Here is a 23,007-nt window from a genome sequence, read left to right as displayed (position 1 = left end):
AGCATCACCACCCTGGATGGTTCCGACCTAGAATATGTGGACATCTATAAGTACCTAGGTGTCTGGCTAGAATGTAAACTCTCTTTCCAGACTCATATCATCTCCAATCCAAAATCAAATCTAGAATCGGCTTTCTATTTTGCAACAAAGCCTCCTTCACTCACGCCGCCAAACTTACCCTAGTAAAAATGACTATCCTACCGATCCTCGACTTCGGCGATGTCATCTACAAAATAGCTTCCAATACTCTACTCAGCAAACTGGATGCAGTTTATCACAGCACCTTATACCACCCACCACTGCGACCTGTATGCTCTAGTCGGCTGGCCCTCGCTACATATTCGTCGCCAGACCCACTGGCTCCAGGTCATCTACAAGTCCATGCTTGGTAAAGCTCAGTTCACTGGTCACAATGGCAACACCCACCCGTAGCACGCGCTCCAGCAGGTGTATCTCACAGATCATCCCTAAAGCCAACACCTCATTTGGCCGGCTTTTCCTTCCAGTTCTCTGCTGACTGTGTAACTCTGTGTTGCTGTCTGTTCACACTGCTATGCTTTATCTTGGCCAGGTCGCAGTTGTAAATGAGAACTTGTTCTCAACTAGCCTACCTGGTTAAATAAAGGTGAAATAAAAATGTAACAAAAACATTACAGTGTTCTTTAGCTTTAGCTGGTCTTTTTTGTAGAAGTTAATCTTGTGTTTTCCCCAATGCCAAATTTAGAGCTTCATCCACATTGTGGAGAATAGCCTCTTCTTAGAAACCTATTGTGCATCTCCGCTGCTTTTCCTAGATAGTCCTGAAAATGATTTGTTGCAAGTTGGGGGGGTCACACTAGAGGTCTACCGAATATGATTTTTCAACGCCGATACCGATTATTGGAGGACCAAAAAAGCCCGTACCGATTATTCGGCCGATTTAAGAAAAATAAATAAAATATATTTGTAATAATGACAATTACAACGATACTGAATGAACACTTATTTGAACTTAATATGATACATCAATAAAATCATTTTAGCCTCAAGTAGATAAACATGTTCAATTTGGTTTAAATAATGCAAAAACAAAGTGTTGGTGAAGAACGTAAAAGTGCTATATGTGCTATGTAAGAAAGCTAACGTTTCAGTTCCTTGCTCAGAACATGAGAACATATGAAAGCTGGTGGTTCCTTTTAACATGAGTCTTCAATATTCCCAGGTAAGAAGTTTTAGGTTGTAGTTATTATAGGACTATTTCCCTCTATACCATTTGTATTTTATTAACCTTTGACTATTGGATGTTGTTATAGGCACTTTAGTATTGCCAGTGTAACAGTATAGCTTCCGTCCCTCTCCTCGCTCCTCCCTGGGCTCGAACCAGCAACACAACAACAACAGCCACCACATCGAAGCAGCGTTACCCATGCAGAGCAAGGGAAACAACAACCCCAAGGCTCAGAGCGAGTGAAGTTTGAAACGCTATTAGCGCGCGCTAACTGGCCAACCATTTCACTGCGGTCACACCACCCTCATCTCGGGAGTTGATAGGTTTGAAGTCATAAACAGCGCAATGCTTGACGCACAACGAAGAGCTGCTGGCGAAACGCACGAAAGTGCTGTTTGAATGAATGTTTATGTGCCTGCTTCTGCCTACCACTGCTCAGTCAGATACTTAGATATTTGTATGCTTGTATGCTCAGTCAGATGATATGCAACACAGGACACGCTAGATAATATCTAGTAATATCATCAACCATGTGTAGTTAACTAGTGATTATGACTGATTGTTTTTTATAAGATAAGTCTAATGCTAGCTAGCAACTTACCTTGGCTTACTGCATTTGCGTAACAGGCAGTCAGTCTCCTTGTGGAGTGCAACGAGAGAGGCAGGTCGTTATTGCGTTGGACTAGTTAACTGTAAGGTTGCAAGATTGGATCCCCCGAGCTGACAAGGTGAAAATCTGTCGTTCTGCCCCTGAACGAGGCTGTTAACCCACTGTTCCTAGGCCGTCATTGAAAATAAGAATGTGTTCTTAACTGACTTGCATAGTTAAATAAAGATTAAATAAAGGTGTAATTTTGTTTATAATATATATATTTTTTAATAAAATCGGCGCCCAAAAATACAGATTTCCGATTGTTACGAAAACTTGAAATCGGCCCTAATTAATCGGCCATTCCGATTAATCGGTCGACCTCTAGTTCACACCTAGCTCAAGTCGGGGAGGGGTGGTTCACACCTAGCTCGGCTTTAGACAATTATTTAGTAAAGGTTGAATAGTCTATTGTTCAGCTAATAGCCCATACTGCTATGCTTGTGAAAAACTAATAATAATACTTTTTCCCCTTTCCACATGTTAAAGATTCCAATTGATAAAGTGTTTTTAGCCACAATCGGCCCCAACCCCAATTGATACATTTGGGCACAGTCGATTGTGTGCTGGACTTCGGCCTAGAATGTTGAGGGTTCAAAACCTGCTCCCTGCTTGCTATAATGAATGAGTTTGATATACCTGGTATTGGCGGCAGGTAGCCTACTGGTTAGAGTGTTGGACTAGTAACCGGAAGGTTGCAAGATCAAATCCTTGAGCTGACAAGGTAAAAATCTGTCGTTCTGCCCCTGAACAAGGCAGTTAACCCACTGTTCCTTGGTCATCATTGAAAATAAGAACTTGTTCTTAACTGACTTGCCTAGTTAAATAAAAGGTACAAAAAAATGAATTTGGCTGGAAAAAAACTTGCTAAATAGCGATTTCTGTAAATTAACAAAATAATATGCACAATCGTTTGTCTCTACATTAACTAACATATTCCTCTCAATTGTACATTTATTGCTTGACTTGTTATGACGTTATAACTACATACATTTGCTTCCCCGTAATGTTTTGTCAGCCATCTTTGCTGAAGTCACCAGGGACGGGTGGCACGCGTCAAATTCGTCATTGGAACCACTCGATACCACTCGGTCATATAAAAAGCGTGGGACCCAAATGCATAACTCCCCCTTGTGGTGATCTGGAGCAATGAAGCCGTGAAGCTGGGTACCTCTAAGTCCCGTGGTGTAAGCTCGCAACCTTTAAAGGAGGAACCACTGTGTACATGAAGGGGAGTATACATGTTTTGATGGTCCTCCGTGATTCAACCTTACCTCGCTAGGAAATCAATGAGGTCTGGCATTTCACGTGAATCTCCGCAGATAGCCATTAATTTCTCAATACTTTTGAGTAACCCACTTGGCCAAAGCCCCAGCCTAAATCTTCAATGTGACAGTGTAATGCTACTTTAGCGTGTGATTGCGAGCCCACTCATTGCGCTACAATGATCTGGGCTGGCACAGATCTAGGGCCTGTCTCTATCTATCTCAGTGTGTGTGTCTATGGATGTGAATGAGGAAAAGATGAAAGAAAACTAAATAGAAAGAGAGAGAAGACACGCAGCATGCCTCAGCTGATCAAGCTTCAGCGTAATTGGAGCGTGACGGAAGGTGTGTGGGCTGTATGTTAATGAGCATTAGCAGATGTAAAACAGAGGCTCCACTATCACTGCAAACATAGGTCTCTGTCTGGCACCAACATAAGAGAAATGCACACTAATGCACGATTTGTAGTATGCCAGGTCAAGGTTTCTTGCTAAATGGCGCTATTAATTAATTCTCAAAGTTCTACTGAATGTCCATCAAAATCAGTTCACAGCATTCGCTAATAATGTGCTTCTGACACAGCAGGTTGATCAGTTCAACAAGGAGATGAGAGAAAAATGTTCTTTTGACGAAGAGACGTTCACTATGGTGATGTGAACAGGTTTCCTGGCTCTCGGGGCACTATTTCGTTGCTCGCTTCTCCATCCATTTTAATGCGCCTGTGACAGCAGGAGCTGCTCTCAGAGCCAGCTGTGAGGATCTACTACCTGACACCACAGCAGCCATTAGGAAGTCCTAATTTGGACACCATCATGTGGACTACAGACTGTGTTGAAAAGGCCAGCCCTTTAGTAAGCAGTTTCAGCACCCCTGAACTAGTAGTTTGTTGTACTTTCCCAACACCCTTACAAGTCCCCCCACTTGTATCCACTAATAACGGTCTGCTATTCCCGGTGCACCTCACTGAACCCCGCTTTTGCCATTAGAGTGAGATCGTGGTCAGAAGAGAATGGACTATTCCTAAAGAGTATCTGTATTTGACTTGTATAAGTACAGTGACGTGTCATTGCATATTTAGTTGGGTGTTGCCTAGGCAGTTCAGATATTTACCGTGTTTGTAATATTTATAGAGTAATGTTCATGTGCATCACGCTACTGCTAGCCAGCTAAGCCGAGATGTTAGCTAGTAATGCTAGCTCGTTAGGCCTGGTGTAACTCACATATAATTTCAGGGGGAATACTATTCTGTTCATAGTCTGTATATGCTCATAGTCATGTTTATAGATATTTACAACCTTTTTGTAGCCTCATGCAACCATGCACTGTATGTAGCCCTAGTAGTAGCATGTATGTAGCCCTAGTAGTAGCATGAATGTAGCCCCAGTAGTAGCATCCAGATGGTCATTGGCAAACTTCAGACGGGCCTGGACATGCGCTGGCTTGAGCTGGGGGACCTTGCATGCGCTGCAGGATTTTAATTCATGGTTTTCTTTGAGACTGTGGTCCCAGCTCTCTTCAGGTCATTGACTATGTCCTGCCATGTAGTTCTGGGCTGATCCCTCACCTTCCTCATGATCATTGATGCCCCACGAGGTGAGATATTGCATTGAGCCCCAGACCGAGGGTGATTGACCGTCATCTTGAACTTCCATTTTCTAATAATTGCGCCAACAGTTGTTGCCTTCTCACCAAGCTGCTTGCCTATTGTCCTGTAGCCGATCCCAGCCTTGTGCAGGTCTACAATTTATCTCTGATGTCCTTACACAGCTCTCTGGTCTTGGCCATTGTGGAGAGGTTGGAGTCTGTTTGATTGAGTGTGTGGACAGGTGTCTTTTATACAGGTAACGAGTTCAAACAGGTGCAGCTAATACAGGTAATGAGTGGAGGAACAGGAGGGCTACTTAAAGAAAAACTAACAGGTCTGTGAGAGCCGGAATTCTTACTGGTTGGTAGGTGATCAAATACTTATGTCATAAAATATAATGCTAATTAATTACTTAAAAATCATACAATGTGATTTTCTGGATTTTTGTTTTAGATTCTGTCTCTAACAGTTGAAGTGTACCTATGATACAAATTACAGACCTCTACATGCTTTGTAAGTAGGAAAACCTGCAAAATCGGCAGTGTATCAAGTACTTGTTCTCCACACTGTATGTAGCCCTAGTAAATTTTAAACAGCGCATTCAATGACAATAACCTAGCAAATTACATTGGTTGTCACTCAACCAATAAAGCCTAATATTGCACAAGCCATTTTACAAACATTTGAATGCTGAAGGTGAAGCCCAGCCGACCTCTTTCTGGCACAGGGCGCAGTTTGACTAGGCTACTGATAATGCTTGGGTTGTTGGGCATGCAAAATGTCTTGTTGATCAATGACTGTCAACACAGTTACGTACTTAGTTCAACACTGAAGGGGAGGACACATCAGTTGTCACAAAAGATGAGAGGTATTTTCGGGAAGGTAGAAAGAAAGTCATATGAGAAAAATGTGTGAACTGGTGATTTGTAATGATTACAGCGATTTTATGACGCATGCATGCTACATTTGAATCAGTTTTGGGTCCCATGGATCGATGCACTCTCTTCTTAAACATTTGAACCGGGGACCAATACAATCATAGCCCTGCATGGGCACGAGTGTGCCGGTTCTGGGGATGGAGGCCGGCTAAGTTCTCCCTGTGCACGGGGCAGCAGGCTCCATGGCTCTGAGAAAGTGTTATTCCTCATGCAAAGTGTAAGCTAGCTAGCGTTCGCCATGCGGTTAACAATCTAGCTAGTTAGCACACTGCTTAACCGTGATTTCTTTGGTGTAGCTAGCCTTGCATCGAGTTACATGAGTTAGATTAAGCCTTGTGGCGAGAGATAGCCCTTTGTGTGGTTAGCTAGCCTTGCAACAGACACTGTTTGATAGTTTACTTCGAGCTTGTGGTCATGCCCAGGCATATCCCATAGTGAGACAACAACAAAAACACTGTTGGTAAAGAGGCCCAAAGACTGAATTTTTCTGACAAAATCTTTGGGCATGAATCCCAAAGAATTTACCATTGACTGAAATGCTACATGAATATAAGAAATATATGATTTTTCGTGATCTGTATCTTCTTTCTTCATTCTTTGTTCATGAGATACCGACCCACTACCTGATAAAGCGGTACAAAATTAGGAGAAAAAAAATGTCAAATATAAATTATATTTTTCCAATTCCTTTTCTGTATTCAAATTCATTTTTAATAACATGCACTATTGTAGGCCAGCCCAGCCCCAGAAGTGACTCTTATCAACTACATTCAATAATTTGCTGTGTTGTCTTAGGAATTCATCATTCTCTGTGTTGGTTTTGCCAACCCCCACTGTCACACCTCTGAGAAGCAGAGGTTACATCATGTAGCTCTGATATCTGACTGGAGATAACTTTACAGAAATACTATTGGTCAACAACTCAGGTTTTGAATCCAATCAACTCAGATGCTTATAAAAGGGTCTAAGATTCATTGTTAATTCTCTTATTTGTTCCTGACCTGCTGTAGTGAGATACTCTTTCTGTCTCTCTCCACCCAATGGACTTTTGGGGCATGGTCTTTCAGATTATCATTTCTCTCTCTCTCTCTCTCTCTGACCATGCTTAGAATTGCGCCTTGTAATGCGTGTTAATGCATTGTAACTTAACCTTAATGCGTTGTATGTGAAATCCATTTGTTTAACAAAGTAATAAAATACACTTGGATTTAGAATTCCATGCTCAGACATTTCTTCCTTGCCTATTACTGTAACTCTACCATAGTCTCTTGCATAATGCTATTTATCGTTATGGAGTCGGATAAACAGGCTAATCGCCTAAATGCTTAGTCTTATTACGAGTCGCATTTGATGAATTTATAATAGACACATATAAAAAATGACCACCTACTACACAATGACAAACTTTGTAGGCCTGTGCAATCAACCAATGGTTCACCAACCACAAGCTGAAAACATGGTGCCAGTGTTGTAGTATTCAGGTTGCTATGGTCTAAGTCTTGATCCCCCCTTGGTCTTGGTCTGGACTCTGGAATACCTGTAGTCTCAGTCTTGACTCTGATAAAACTAATAGTTTTGGTCTCGGTCTTGACACGGAGTAGAACCCATCTTGGTTCCCCCAGGAATATCTCAGTTCTCAGATTTGACTCGGACTGAAATAGCTGTGGTCTCTGTCTTGAACTGGACTTGAATAGCTCTGGTCCCTCTTGAATTGGACCCGCTGAAGGCGGTCTCGTCTACAACTCTGGTTGGTACCAGAGAAACAAGTGCTGACGGATAAATGTCAAATCAGATAAACTTAGAATAACATCTTAATGTCATTCCTCTAAATGATCTGCTTGAAAAGACAAGATAACGATCTTCTTGTCTCAAGTCCACACTGCTTCCCATGACTCAGAGGAAAACCGACTGCGATGGGGAAACGGAATAGTTCAGAACCCCTTTGATCTCCCATTTCCCAATTCCCACACCTGTGGCCCAGCTCAGTCCAGACAAGCCGAAAAACGTCTCCCCCGCCCTTCTCCTCCTCCCGGATGAGCACACTCTCAGTCAGTCTGACACAGCCTAAACGAAAGTATGAAAGTGTTCCCCCTTTCCCCCTCCTACTCTAAGAGCTTGGCATTAATCAGGTTACACCTCTGCTTCTCTCCAACATCAGACGCTGGTGTCATGGGGAAGTGTGTGGGCGAGGGGAAGCGAGACGAGGCAAGGGCCCTGGCTGGATGCGTGAGGGGGAGGTGGCTGAACCGGTGCCTGAGTGGAGTAGCAGGGGAAATTATAAACGACGGGTCTAGGTTTCAAGAGCCAAATTAGATGCTGACTGTCTGGCTGGTGCATCGGAGCGGGGAGAAGCTGCATGATATTCAAATGGGGCGTGAGTGTGAAGAATAGACCTGTAATTAAATCGGCCTGGCCTATTAGCCTCTCAAATGCAGAGGTATGATGATCTGGAATGTTAGTTGGTTAGGACCGCATCTTCCCTCTGGACCTATTTATGAATGATACTTTGGTACCAATATCTCTGGAAATGACGCTCAATGACTCGCTGAGCAGAGTGAGGTAGAGGGATAGAGTGGAGAGGAAGAGAAGGTAGGGTCAATTCTGAAGCACTGGATGGGTAAATATACTGAACAAATATATAAACTCATATAAATGCAAACGTTTTTTTTTTACCGAGTTACAGTTCATATAAGGAAATCAGTCAATTTTAATAAATTCATCAGGCCCTAATCTATATATTTCACATGACTGCGAACACAGATAAGCATCTGTTTGTCACAGACACCTTTAAAAAAAGGTAGGGGCGTGGATTCAAAAACCAGTCAGTATCTGGCATGACCACCATTTGCCTGGCATCTTCTTCGCATAGAATTGATCAGACTGTTGATTGTGGCCTGTGGAATGTTGTTCCAGTCCTCTTCGATGGCTGTGTGAAGTTTCTGGATATTGGTGGGAACTGGAACACACTGTCATACATGTCGATCCATAGCATTCCAAACATTCTCATTGGGTGGCATGTCTGGTGAGTATGCAGGCCATGGAAGAACTGGGACATTTTCAGCATCCAGAAAGTGTGTACAGATCTTTACGACATGGGGCCGTGCATTATCATGCCGAAACATGAGGTGATGGTGGAGGATGAATGGCACGACAGTGGGCCTCAGGATCTCATAATTGCATGCACCCTCAAAACATAAGACATCAATGACATTGTGCTGTGTGACAAAACTGCACAATTAAGGTGGCCTTTTATTGTCCATGGCATAAGGTGCACCTGAGGAATGATCGTGATGTTGAATCAGCCTCTTGATATGCCAAACCTGTCAGGTGGGTGGATTATCTTGGTAATGGAGAATGCTCACTAACAGGGATGCTCACTAACAGGGACGTAAACAAATTTGTGCACAAAACTTGGGAGAAATAAGCTCTTTGTCTCACCGTGATCTGCTTCACCTGTCTTTGTGCTTGTCTCTACCCCCCTCCAGGTGTTGCCAATCTTCCCCATTATCCCCAGTGTATGCCCTGTGATTATTTTGTTTCGTGAAACCTACCAGCGGTTTTCCCCTTGCTCCTGGCTGTTCTAATTCCTGTTTTTTTGTGTTTTCTTGACCCTTCTGCCTACCCTGAGCCTGCCTGCTCTGACCCTGAGACTGCCTGCCGTTCTGGACCTTTTGCACCCTATCTGGATCACTGACCTCTGCCTGCCCTTGACCTGTCGTTTTGCTCGCCCCTGTAGTACTAATCTGTAGTACTAATACACTTTAACTTATGTCACTGTCTGCATCTGCGTCTTACCTGAAACTTGATACTTTTTGTGCGTATGTAACATTTCTGGAGTCTTTTATTTCAGCTCATGAAACATGGGACCAACACATTACATGTTACGTTTAGATTTTTGTTCGGTATAGATGGTTGGGTGATCACGTAAGGGTGGTTGAGTTGAGTTTAGGGTGGTTGGTTGAGTGACTATGGATAGCTTGGTACACTTGGAATGGACTGGTGGAATGACAGAATGGGGAAACGTTGAGTGTTTGAGTTAGGTGAGTGTTGCTGGGTGACTGTGAATGAAGGAAACCATTAGCGTTGAGTCGACCAAGTCAGCTCAGACTTACTACAGGTGGCGTCTGCCTCATCTGAGCCGTCGGGACACTCTGGTTCCCCGTCACAGCGCCAGCGGCCTGGTACACACTGGCCGTTTGCACAGGCAAACTCTGCCGGGGCACACGTCTTCCTGGCTGCTCAGAGAGAGAGAGAGAGAGAGAGAGGGAGGGAGAGAAGAGAGGGATGTTGGGAAGACGGAGTCACTGGTCATTCGTTCATTACCACCCCCCCCCCCCCCCCACCCCCAACTCTTATCTAACTCATCACGCATTCTCTCCTACCCTCTGTCTGTCTCTGAGAGCATCTAGTCTAATCCTAGCTCCAGGTCTTTCCACACGGCGGAAGACAAGTGGATGCTGAATGCTAAATGCTGTGTGCTCCGGGTTATACTGAAGCTTAGTTTTCTTTGTTCCAGACATGGTTATCGAAATAGACGATGACTGTACACAGCCATGGACTGATAGAAAGCAAAGGTCTTACTCTTTCTGAATGGAAATGTTCGTGGGGAGAAAAGACTGAAAGGAAGACCCATACAGATAGACGTTGCTCCCACCAGACCTGGGATCAAATACTATTTGAAATCTTTCAAATGCTTTTTGGGGACTTTTCTATTGGTTCCATTGCAACAGGCAAGCTCAATCGAACACAATTTAGTAGTTGAAATGATTTCAAATGGTACTTGAAACCAGGTCTGATTAACACATAGTACAGCCCAGCCCTGCAGATCACCATGGTGATGAGCCGACCCAGCAGATTGGCTGTATTACCGCCAGAAAGTGTTCGCCACCTGTAGTGACGGCACACGCATGGCAACGAAAATGCAAACACAGCCAATACAGAGGTCAGAGCCATTCCATTTCCCTGGGCCATTACTCCAACAGCAATGGGACTGGCAGTGCAGTTCGTCTAATAAAATCTAACCGTAAGAGACTCTCAGTCTAGGTTCCTGGTGTCATTACACTGGCCACTACTTTTCAAGAGGTAGGATTATATTTTGGGGTTGCTGTTTCTCTTCACAGTTGTGAAGATGAAGTCTCTCTCTCTCTCTCTCTCTCTCTCTCTCTCTCTCTCTCTCTCTCTCTCTCTCTCTCTCTCTCTCTCTCTCTCTCTCTCTCTCTCTCTCTCTCTCTCTCTCTTTCTGAAAACTCAACCAGTTTTTGCTCATCTGAGGAAGAAAATTATGTAATGCCCTGCTGCGTGCATATCCTACTGTTGGACTGTTCGGAACAACCGTTGCGTGAAAAATAGCTGAAAATGTGTTGCCTCCCCGAGCTAACGATAATCGTTCACACTGTTAGGAATAACAAAGAGGTAGAACATCTTTTGAAACACTGTAAAAGCATAGACAAAGACCTTTGTTTGCTGGGTATTCAATTGTCCCACCTCCCCTTCTCTGTCCCATTGCCTCCCTTAGTCCCCAAGTAGGGCTGGCACAACTACCGTATAATCGGAACCAACGATTATGGTTGAAGACCGTCATGAAAATAAACTAACCGTCATAACCGCTTTTTTTGGTGCTGTGTGGAACGAACAGATGATTGACGCAGATGACTAACGCCAGCTTGTGAGAGAGAGAGAGAGAGAGAGAGAGAGAGAGAGAGAGAGAGAGAGAGAGAGAGAGAGAGAGAGAGAGAGAGAGAGAGAGAGAGAGAGAGAGAGAGAGAGAGAGAGAGAGAGGCAAATGAGATGAGTGGATTTGAGTGGAGAAACGGTGATACAGACCCAGAGCAATAGAGAAATGAATGAGGTCCTAAGAGTGCAGCATGACACAGAGATTTACCAATTCCAAAATGAGATGAGAACCGAGAAGGTTAATCTAGTGTTGGGTTCTAACTTGAAATATATTTATTCCTGCCACTATATAATCACTTATTGACTACGTTACATGTATGATCTGTGTCAATGAAGGGTGAATAAGGGATGTGTATGGAAAGTCATTGAAGGAGGTGAAGCGCAACAGTTAGTCTCTGAATTCAGCTCGAGGTCAAGTCAACAGATGAAGTGAGAATAAACCTCTGGGAGGGGGGGCCAGAGGGGCCCACCCCAAAGACCCTCCTACTACAGTCCTATCTCACACACACACACTTCAACGCCCACGAAGGTTCTAGCATCAGGCAGGGCCACGACTACACCGGGGAGCTGAACCAATTAAGTTCCTACCCACGCATGCACCCACACACCCACCAGAGTTTCAGTCAGGAAAATGTGGCACCAGACATTTGACCGTCAACATTTTAATTTACCAGACATTTGAGAAATCTACCAGACCCATATACATTGGGTGCGTCACCTGATTAGGGTGTCCACCCACGGTGCTCTGAATGACAGAAATCACATTTATATCATGGTAATTCATATACAAATATACAAAAAATGCAAGTAGAGGATGCAACGACGTGCGAATTTGTCCACTTTGAAGATGTTAGAATAACTGTCCTCAGCCAATAAGGCGAGTAACAAACAGCAAAATCACGAGCATATGTCAATCTACTATCCCCCATGGTGGAAAAGTTGACCTATTCTATTGGTCAGCTTGTCGAGAAAGCTGACCAATTCAAAACAGACTCAGGGACAGTTGTGGGATGATAGATCACAAATTCATACAACCAGTAGGCCTAGGCTACTAAAATGCTGATAAACTATTATTTCTTCACATCATAAGCGCAGCAGCGCGCACAAGGCAGTAGGCTAGGCGTGAATGTTCGTTCCACAATGAAATTAGGCGGGAAAAAGTGCACCACACACGCAAGCGGTTTTATGTGACAGAGATTCAAATATATATATATTTGTTCGAAATTTTGAAAGAGAGGAGATCGAAAAGGCTACTTTGAAGCGAGGTAAGACCTGCCTCATAATATGTATTAAAACGCTCAGGTTTCAAACAATTAAGTAGATGTTTTCAAAATGCACACTGCCTCCAGCTCATTGCAGAGTGGTGTGTGGTGCTGATGAAGCCTGCCTTCCGTTGCCGTTGGAGATGCTGCAGCAGAGGCTCTCACGCTGTTTGACAGATTTTCCGCTCAAAAGCTCTGTGTCTGTATGCTGTACGCGTGTGATAAATAAGACACAGAATGAATATACTGTACACACGAGCCAATTTAATTCCACTAAATTAAGCAAATCAACCTATAGACAGATAAGCATGACCAGTCAAATGTATTTCCATCAATGAATAGGCTAAAAAGCATTATTTCGCAATGGGATCATTTCTATTTCTCCCGGACTATTGGCCAGAGGCAATTTAATTTAGCGTCTTTTCTATTTGTTTAAAAATGGTCCAAAAGCCAGCTATTACCAGCTAACGGAAACCCTGACTCACACACGCATTTTTCTCACGCCTTTGATGTGCACAGCAGTGATGACGGTTGTGTTCATCACAGAGGCACACACACACACACACACACACACACACACACACACACACACACACACACACACACACACACACACACACACACACACACACACACACACACACACACACACACTCACACACACACACACACACACACACACACACACACACACACACACACACACACACACACACACACACACACACAGCAACACCCTCCTCTCCCCATTGGTTTTCTTCTCCTGTAAGCAGTCTATGGACAAGGTATGACAGAAATCTATGCGTTGGTTTAGTTTCCCTGGCACTGTTTCCACATGCTAACATTTAACAAAAGTCCCATGACTTGAATGGGATTTGTGCCACAAATTGTAAAAACGTTATCATGTGGAAACAGTGCCAGGCCAACTCAACCAAAGCATGCTTTGCTTTCATACCTTGTCGTACAATTATATTTTTGTCATTTGAGTGAACTATCCCTTTAATAGGTAATGCATCAATAAGCACATTCTTTTGAGCATCAGAAGAAAAATGGCCTCATTAGCCTAGAGTAAATTGGGGAAGTGTTGTCTGAGCAGGAAACATAATGGCTCCTGTTAGGCACCCTCAGCGGCATTGTCAGAAATCAGAGAGCAGTGTGACGCGACTTCCGCTTTTGGACGTGCGCCTCGTTGTTTACAGTCCCCGGTGAAACATATAGCGGATGAGCAACGGCACGTTTGCTAGCTTGGCCTCTGAAGTGGTTTCCATCCGGAATAATAATAATAACAAGGTGGAAAAAGTACCCGATTTTCAAACTTGGGTAAAAGTATAGATACCTTAATAGCAAATGACTCAAGTAAAAGTGAAGTCTCAAGTAAAAGTCACCCTGTAAAATATTACTTCAGTAAAAGTCAAAAAATATTTGGTTTTAAATATACTTAAGTATCAAAATTGTAATGTAATTGCTCAAATGTATTTAAGTATCAAAAGTAAAAATACTAATCATTTCAAATTCCTTATTTAAAGCAAACCAGATGACATTTAATTTGCGGCTAGCCAGGGGAACTCTCCAACACAAACAAATCATTTGTGTTTAGTGAGTCCGCCAGATCAGAGGCAGTAGGGATGACCAGGGATGTTCTCCTGATAAGTGTATGAATTAGACAATTTTCCTGTCCTGCTAAGTCTTCAAAATGTAACGAGTACTTTTGGGTGTCAGGGAAAATGTATGGAATAAAAAGTACATTGTTTTCTTGAGGAATCTAGTGAAGAAAAAAGTAAAAGCCGTCAATAATATAAATAGTAAAGTACAGATACCCCAAAAACGCTACTTAAGTAGTACATTCAAGTATTTTTACTTAAGTACTTTACACCACTGCAAGGTGACACTCCATCTTAACTCCTCCTCCACATTTACTCGATTGGTTTAACAGTGAAGAAGATAACCTCGCCTGCCAGTTTGACCAGTAAACTTTCCCAAAATTCCCTGTTTTTTGGAAATTCAGGAATTTTGGGGAAAAAACGGGGATTTGTTTTTATTTGCTGAATCTCGTGCAATGCACACAAAAAGATTGACATCTTGTGGCATTTGAAGCTAACCTACTCCCATCCATAAAATATGTTTTGCTTGAAACCCAATCGCTGCACAGTAGCCCTAGTTGCGGAAAGGGATTGTTTACTTTTTGGCACACTTTGTGACAACCACTGATGTAGGCTAAAACTGGTTAATAAATACATTTAATTGATTTCACTGAATGGTAAACAATTGGATTTCCCAATACTATTTCACCCAAAAGCCAGTGGTTCCAAACGAACTGCAATCGAAAAGGGTAATTATTCAGCCAGTTGAACCAACTGTGACAAAAATTCCATATTGATCAATTCCTATTGTATTGGTTTTACTCATTCAATTAGGGAAGAAAGTGGAGACAGACAGTGGTAGTGGATTACTTTATTGACCTGGACACAGAAAACTGTTGCGAAGAGACACGGTGGCTGTGTTTACACAGGCAGCTCAATTCTGATATTTTGCTACTAACTGTATTTTGACCAGTCAGATCAGATCTGTTGATCAATTCTTGTCTTGTTGTTTTTTTGTTCTGTGTTGCTCTATTTGTATGCTATGTCTTGCTTGTCCTATGTTCCTCTGCGTGTGCTCACCGATTGTATATATTCTAATTGTTTTTAATAACCTGCCCAGGGACTGCGGCTGAAAATTAGCCGGCTGACTAAAACCGGCACTTTGACTGAAACGTTGATTAATGTGCACTGTCCCTGTAAAAATAAAATGAACTCAAACTATTGCCAATAATTGGGAAAATTGAGCTACCTGTGTAAACACAGCCAGGGACTCGGGTGACATTATCTTCTCCGCTGGTTCTGCTGTGCATTTGAACATTCGTTAGCTGGAGTCCTGGAGCATGCCTACCCGTTTAAACAAAGATCCAATACGATGATAACACACCATTGGTCTACTGAATAGCTGAATAGGGGCATCAGCACTTCTATCCCAGAGAGACATCAGTAAACTGGATACAATGCCATAACATGCTAGGGCCAGGATTTCTTCAAGACCAAGTGACCCAACTAAGCAAAACTTTGAACCCTTGTTTATGAGGTCATCGGTGGTCAAATTCCAGTCATGTCGTTAGGAAATACTCCCGGTCCTGGGTAAGAACCATTTGTGGCCTATAATTATACCCTATAAGTTCAGCAGCTAAGCCTGATTTAAGACCCCGAGCTTTCACCCATGGGATTCCTCCTCAGTAGAGCATGGCCTACAGAGATCAGGGATGTGTGCCATTTGGCCATTTGATCAGAATGTGGTCATACTGTAGCTCACCTGACAGATATGATCAGAGGATATGTGAGTGGGGAAGAAAGCACAATGCTCCCTCTGAGCCACACTGACATTTGGGAGTAGCCTTTGATTTATTGATCTCCTTTCAGGTTTCACTGCACATTTTCTATTTATGGTGAACTTAGGCTACCCTGATCTCCTCCTCCACGGACACACACACAAAGAAACCACATCAAATACATAAAACACACAACAAATACACAGTACACACACGCACATAACAAATGCTCTCTTTCACACACACAAACTGAGGTTGGGCGGTATCAAGATTTTCATGCTGTCATACTGTTTCTGTACCATACCGGGGTATACAGTATTACCAGATGTGCACACAAGGGGCGCTATTTCTATTATTATATATTTTTTTCCTTCTTGGTATTAAAATGTTTTTACCGTCAGTATTTCGAAATACCTGGATAGACGGTATATTGCCCAAGCTTAATACAGACTCACCCACACTTCAGTACAGTTCTGGTAGTTTCACATCCCTGCCCCTTAGCACCATTAAAACCCACTCCACGCGGCTGCCCTCAGCCTAACTGCGGCTTTCTATGCTGCTACCTTACTCTGTGTCAACTCTGTGTGTCTATTATCATGCCACACAATACGCCGACAGTCTAAGCCTCACAACTGCACACCAGTAGACAGAAGATCTCACATCTCTGGAAGCTCTGCGAGAATGGAGCGATGAGAGAGAGCAAACGAGAGGTTGCGCTGTAGAGTACAGGAACACAGAGATGGGTGGAATGATTGATGGATTTAACTGACCGATATAGAGCCACCAGCAGCCAGAGACGAAACATTAGACTCTATCGGCTAACATCAGTTAAGACAGACTAGTCATACTGGCGAGAGGAGATAAGTAACCGTATGTACTGGGCTGGCAACAAAAACAAATAAATACATGGATGAAATGAATGATTGATTTAGCGGACCAATGTAAAGCAGTAGGCAGCCTGGAGCCAGATGAGATGGTGCAGCACATCAGTTAGGTTAGTCATAGCAGTTCGGTGTGTGAACAACTAACACTCGACAACCATCTACAGCTCTGAAACGGCAGCATAACACCAGTGCAACATTGATGAAATGCCATCCAGTTAAACTACAACTGCCAGAGAGTCTAAATTCAAGACGCCTTAGATTCTCCTTGAATAACCTTTTGTTTGAAATAGCGGGTGGGGTAGGGGGGGTGGAGGGGGGGGGGTTGTGGAGAGTCTGGTATTAGGCGGCGGGGAGTTACTTCAATTCTCCTTCACTGCTGTTTTCAAAATCTCTAGAAAGGGTCATGCGGTGACACTATTTTCCTCGGCTGCCTCCAAATCCCGCTTTCATTAAAAAGTGAGAAGGAAAATAAAATGATTCCGCAACACATCTGTTGGGTGGGATGTGGCTTTCAGGGTTTTAAAATGTGTTAAGAGGATTCATTTCTCTGTAATACTGTATGTGTGTGCATCTCTGCAAAATTCACACAGAAGCCAATAAAGTAGACTACTGTAGTCATTTCTCGATAATGAATCAATATTTCTCATGTTAAAGTGATAGTTCAATTGCAACATAAGATGGTTGCTTACCACACATAAGATCAGGGGTGTCAAACTCAAATACCCAGTGGGCCAAAATGTAAAACCTGAACAAAGTCACGGGCCAACATTGAACAAATTAACCTTTTAATATGGACCCAAACAAGTTTTGCTTTAACATTGAATATGGAACAAGTATCGCTTATTACCATACAATATATAATTTAATAGTGGAGACATGCAAAATCGAATTTCAAATGAAAAAACACATCAATGGCATTCATTTATTAAATAAATAAAATGTAAATAAAAATTGTATGCCTCTTTTCTATTTGCAGCCTTCTGATTTAAATACCAAAATCAACTTTTTCCACTGGCTAATAATTTTACAAATAAAATTATAATAAATCAATCAACCATTCAAGCCCATGCCTTGTAGCAAGAAAAAGTGCATAAAGAAAATGTTAATTATTGCACACTGGTCTAATCTGATGTGCCCAAGCCAGATACCTGGCATCTCTTTTTGGATGCTAGTTCATCAATGTCTGGGCTCAAGCTCTGAGCTGAAGAAATCCTCAGTATCGAGCGAAGATGTTCATCAGTCAGACGTCTCCTGTGAGTTGTTTTGGTCATCTTCATCGAGGAGAAAAGTTGCTCGCATAGATAAGTGCTGCCGAACATGGAGAGCATCTGAGCAGCTTGGGTGCGGAGCTGAGGCATTGTGTCAGGGATGAACCGTGGAAACTGTGCGGCGCCCACAGCATCATACTTTGACTTCAGCGTGTCGTTGCACTGGAGTTCAATCAGCTCCATTTGGATGTTGGTTGGTGCATTTTCCACATCAACTGCGAAGGGATTACTAAGCAGTTCAAACTTGCATTTCTGGGCATCGAAGTCGGCAAATCGCCGGCTAAACTCAGCGGCGAGAACACTGAGTTTTTCAGCAAACTGTGCGCATGGGAACACGGCGGTAGAGATCTGCGCTTTTATGGATTGGCAGCAGGGAAAATGGCAAGGGTTTCCTTGCAGCATCTGATTCTCCCACAGGCACAGTTTAGTTTTGAAGGCCCTCACTGCAGCGTACATGTCTGTCATGAGGGGCCCCGCCCCTGAAGCTGCAGGTTCAGCGCATCGAGATGGCTCGAGATGTCACAGAGAAAGGCCAGCTCACACAGGAACTTTTGCTCCCGGAGCTCTGCTGTATCCTTCCCTTTGGTTTCCAGGAATTGACATATTTCCTCACGCAGCTCGAAACATCTGTTCAGTACTTTTCCTCTGCTTAGCCATCTCACCTCTGTGTGATACGGCACGTCTGCGTATTCCGAACCACACTCCTCCAGAAAAGATTTAAACTGGCGGTGATTTAGACCTTTGGCTCTTATAAAGTTAACTACCTGTGTTACTGTGGTCATAACATGTTCCATCTTTAGGGCTTTGGCACACAGTGCTTCCTGATGTATGATGCAGTGGTAAACAGTTAGCTCACCTGCACAGTTCTCTTCCCGCATCTTCTCCCGAGCCATGCCCACCAGTCCACTCTTTTTACCGCACATCGCTGGCGCACCATCTGTCGTTAATCCAACGAGTTTATCCCACGGCAGCTTTATTTCAGTTACACATTTGGAAACCTCCTCAAAGATTTTCTTTCCTGTGGTTGTGCCATGCATTGATTTGAATCCTAATAGCTCCTCCGTAACACACAGATTTGAGTCCACTCCACGGATGAAGACTGACAGCTGAGCAGTATCAGATGCGTCGCAGCTCTCATCCACAGCGAGGGAGAACGCAACAAAATATTTTCCCTTTTCCATCAGCTGGTCATACAGATTGGTGGCAAGATCACATGTGCGATCAGCTACTGTGTTCCTGCTCAGGCTCACGTTTGAAAATGCTTGTTTTTTCTCTGGGCATACGAGGTCACAAACCTTCATCATGCACTTTTTCATGAACTCTCCCTCATTAAAGGGCCGGGCTGATTTTGCGATCTCTGCTGCCACTATATAACTAGCCTTTACAGCAGCCTCTCTTTGTGATGTGGCTTTTTAAACATATTCTGTTGTGAAACCAAACTTCTTTTCATCTCCTCTACTTTCTGGCTCCTTTGAGTCATGTCCAGGTCCTTGTATTTGTCATGGTGTTTCGTTTCATAGTGTCGTCTAATGTTGTACTCCTTACTTACAGCCACGTTGACTCCACAAACAAGACAAACAGGTTTGTCTTTTACATATGTAAACAGATATTCTGCCTCCCACTTGTCCAGAAAGCTCCTGTTTTCTGCCTTTCTTTTCGCCATTTTTGGGAAGGGTTAGCTCGCTGACAGTTGTAGCGTCTATGTTGCTATGACTACTGTCACAGAGGAGAGAGCGTTTCTGGGTCCTGTCCTGATTGGCGCGCGAAAACAGCAGAGCATTATGGGATTCGTAGTATTAGTGGTGAATGCGCTGTATAATACCGGCGGGCCAGCTCTAGTAGTAATTTGGTATTGTCTCGCGGGCCAAATATAATTACCCCGCGGGCCAAATTTGGCCCACGGGCCAGAGTTTGACACCCATGCATAAGATGGTTCCTTACCCTGAAAGTAGTCTATGGGCCAGAGGGGCATAATACTGTACAAAGCAAGATCAAGGAGTTAGCCAGCTAAGTAGTCTAAATATTCTGATATAACTTTTTATTTGTTAGAAAGACAAGCTTGAAATTGGTATGGTCTAATTGACGCAACAACCAAAAACAAATATCTAACTTTAGATTTTTTTTTAAATGAACCAGAAAATCATATATTTGTGGTAGTTGTCAAAGTAAGCTAGGACAACCTGTTTTGTACTATCCTCTGAGGAGCGACTGTAATCCATAGTTCAAATGTTTTGGGCTACCCATTGACACCAATTGCTACTTTTGCATTATTGACCAAAAAACGAATGGAACGAGAGGCAACATTAGTGTGTTCCAAATGGCCATTCATTAGCCTCTAAGTAACATCTAATCATGTAATTGAGTGTTGAAGAAACAATCTGAACTGTGGCTAACCCCATAGACTACTTTCAAGTGGGAACAAACTCTTACAACTAACATTGTAATTTGGGTGAACTATCCCTTTAAATGAATGGAAATCTTGTAACCTGAAGGACCAAACTAATATTTGGCTTGCAGCACTGCACTATGTGCCTCCCAACTAAAAGGATACACAAGCTGCCACTACTCTCTGTCACCTGCATCTTTAGCCATTAGGAAAGGTGTCACGCTATCCGAGTGAACATTTAGGGGAGATAGGGAGTACCATACACAGCCTAACAGCTGAAACCTTATCTGGTCTGGTCAGCCTCACATCCAATACCACTCAACCATGATCTACACACTATCTAGGGAGACACATTTTCAGCTGCTGTCATACCCAACACTATAGTAGTCATTGCCCAATGGACTGAAAACGGAGAATTCTCTCAGAATCAGTCCACAGATATACCATTGAAAAAGCTAATTTTTTCATAGTGCCATGTTATATTATTTATCTACACTGAACAAAAATATCAACGCAACATGCAACAATTTCAAAGATTGCACTGAGTTATAGTTCATATAAGGAAATCAGTCAATTTAAATGAATAAATTAGGCCCTAATCTATGGATTTCACATGACTGGGAATACAGATATGCACCTGTTAGTCACAGATATCAACAACAACAAAAAGGTAGGGCCCTCGATCAGAAAACCAGTCAGTATCAGGTGTGAACACCATTTGCCTCATGCAGCGCCACAATTCTCCTTCATATAGGTTTGATACGGCTGTTGATTGTGGCCTGGGGAATGTTGTCCCACACCTCTTCAACGGCTGTGCTAAGTTACTGGATTTTGGCGGGAACTGAAACATGCTGTCGCACACATCGATCCAGAGCATCCTAAACATGCTCAATGGGTGACATGTCTGGTGAGTATGCAGTTCATTTTCAGCTTCCAGAAATAGTGTACAGATCCTTGCAACATGAGGCCGTGCTTTATCATGCTGAAACATGAGGTGATGGTTGGATATAATGCCACATTCTCTAAAACGACGTTGGAAGCGGCTTATGGTAGAGAAATAAACATAACATTTTCTGGCAATAGCTCTGGTGGACATTCCTACTGTCAGCATTCCAATTGCACGCTCCCTCAAAACTTGAGACATCTGTGGCATTGTGTTGTGTGACACAAAACGGAACATTTTACAGTGGCCTTTAATTGTCCCCCAGCACAAGGTGCACCTGTGTAATGATCATGCTGTTTAATCAGCTTCTTTATATGCCACACCTGTCAAGTGGATGGATTATCAAGACAATTATCTTTGCAAAGGACAAATGCTCCCTAACAGGGATGTAAACAAATGTGTGCACAAATGTTGAGAGCAATAAGCTTTTTGTGCATATGGAACATTTCTGGGATATTTTATTTCAGCTCATGAAAAATGGGACCAACACTTTACATGTTGAATTGATATTTTTGTTCAGTGTATTTCCTCAGCTGAAAGATCAAGAACATGAAAGGCCTAGCTCAGTTCAATTCGACCAGCTTTTAATGGCTATTGATACATATACAGTATTATTCATATTCTTTTCACAGTTCTGTTATCTTAATCAAATACCACGGCCGAGAGATCAAGAACATGATGTAATGTGAGTTCACAGGCCATGGGGCAGAGCACAGAGAGAGCTGGCAGCCACAGTAGAGAGAGATCTCAAGGGAGAAAACTAGAGGCGTGAGTTTACAGTAAAACACAAAACTAGCAGGTCAATTAATTAAACACACACACACACACACCATTACATACTCTTTGTTATGTAAAATAAAACTATACTGGAATTTAGAGCATCAAAACCCCACACTGTCTAAATGCTTCCTCATCTTCAAGCGCGCGCAAACGCACACACACTCATTGCCCAGCAAAGTGTATTCATCCACAGCCAAGCTCCAGTTGGATCAGTAAAAGACTCATTTTTTCAAAGGGACCAAACAGAAAAGAACAAGTATGACTCAGACAACTGGGATGTGTCCCAAATTGCAACCCTTTCCCTATGTAGTGCACTACTTTTGACAATGGTCAAAAGTAGTGCACTATGTAGGGAATAGGGTGCCACTTGGCACGCAGGCCTACTGTTTCAAAGGGAGATTATTGAAGATTAATGAGAACAAATTCCCACAGCTCTGATGATACTCAGATTGCCTAGTCAACAGTCTCTTTTGGCTTCAGTCAAAACACAGAGGCTTCATTATACTGATGATCCGTATCTTTCTGTCAAAATCATTACAGCACTGGGGACCAAGTTTATGTTGGTGTGTGTGTGTGTGTGTGTGTGTGTGTGTGTGTGTGTGTGTGTGTGTGTGTGTGTGTGTGTGTGTGTGTGTGTGTGTGTGTGTGTGTGTGTGTGTGTGTGTGTGTGTGTGTGTGTGTGTGTGTGTGTGTGTGTGTGTGTGTGTCTCATCCACCAAAGCGTAGCACCTCCACTTAGGTGACACCGCTGCAGTCACTTCTCTCACAGTAGTAATCCATCATAACTACACACACTAGACTAAATTGAA

The 23,007-nt window shown here is 42.9% G+C and overlaps 2 protein-coding genes across 3 annotated transcripts in view; one reads left to right on the top strand and one right to left on the bottom strand.

Moving 5' to 3' along the window:
• Positions 1-23,007, bottom strand: part of LOC118402313 (low-density lipoprotein receptor-related protein 8-like) — a 189,453-nt gene that overhangs the window by 96,897 nt on the left and 69,549 nt on the right. For both annotated transcript variants that reach the window (XM_035800420.2, XM_052477208.1), the window contains exon 3: positions 9,757-9,879. In XM_035800420.2, the coding sequence (XP_035656313.2) occupies positions 9,757-9,879 (123 nt within the window). The remainder of the gene's footprint in view (positions 1-9,756; positions 9,880-23,007) is intronic.
• The window catches only part of LOC127911058 (uncharacterized), a 441,684-nt gene that overhangs the window by 362,052 nt on the left and 56,625 nt on the right, over positions 1-23,007 (top strand). The window lies entirely within an intron of this gene.

The sequence above is a fragment of the Oncorhynchus keta genome, chromosome 23 (genome assembly GCF_023373465.1).
Source record: "Oncorhynchus keta strain PuntledgeMale-10-30-2019 chromosome 23, Oket_V2, whole genome shotgun sequence".
Classification (NCBI taxonomy): Eukaryota; Metazoa; Chordata; class Actinopteri; order Salmoniformes; family Salmonidae; genus Oncorhynchus; species Oncorhynchus keta.
Note: the sequence above shows the minus strand (reverse complement) of the source record. Positions and strands in the feature narration are given on the sequence as shown.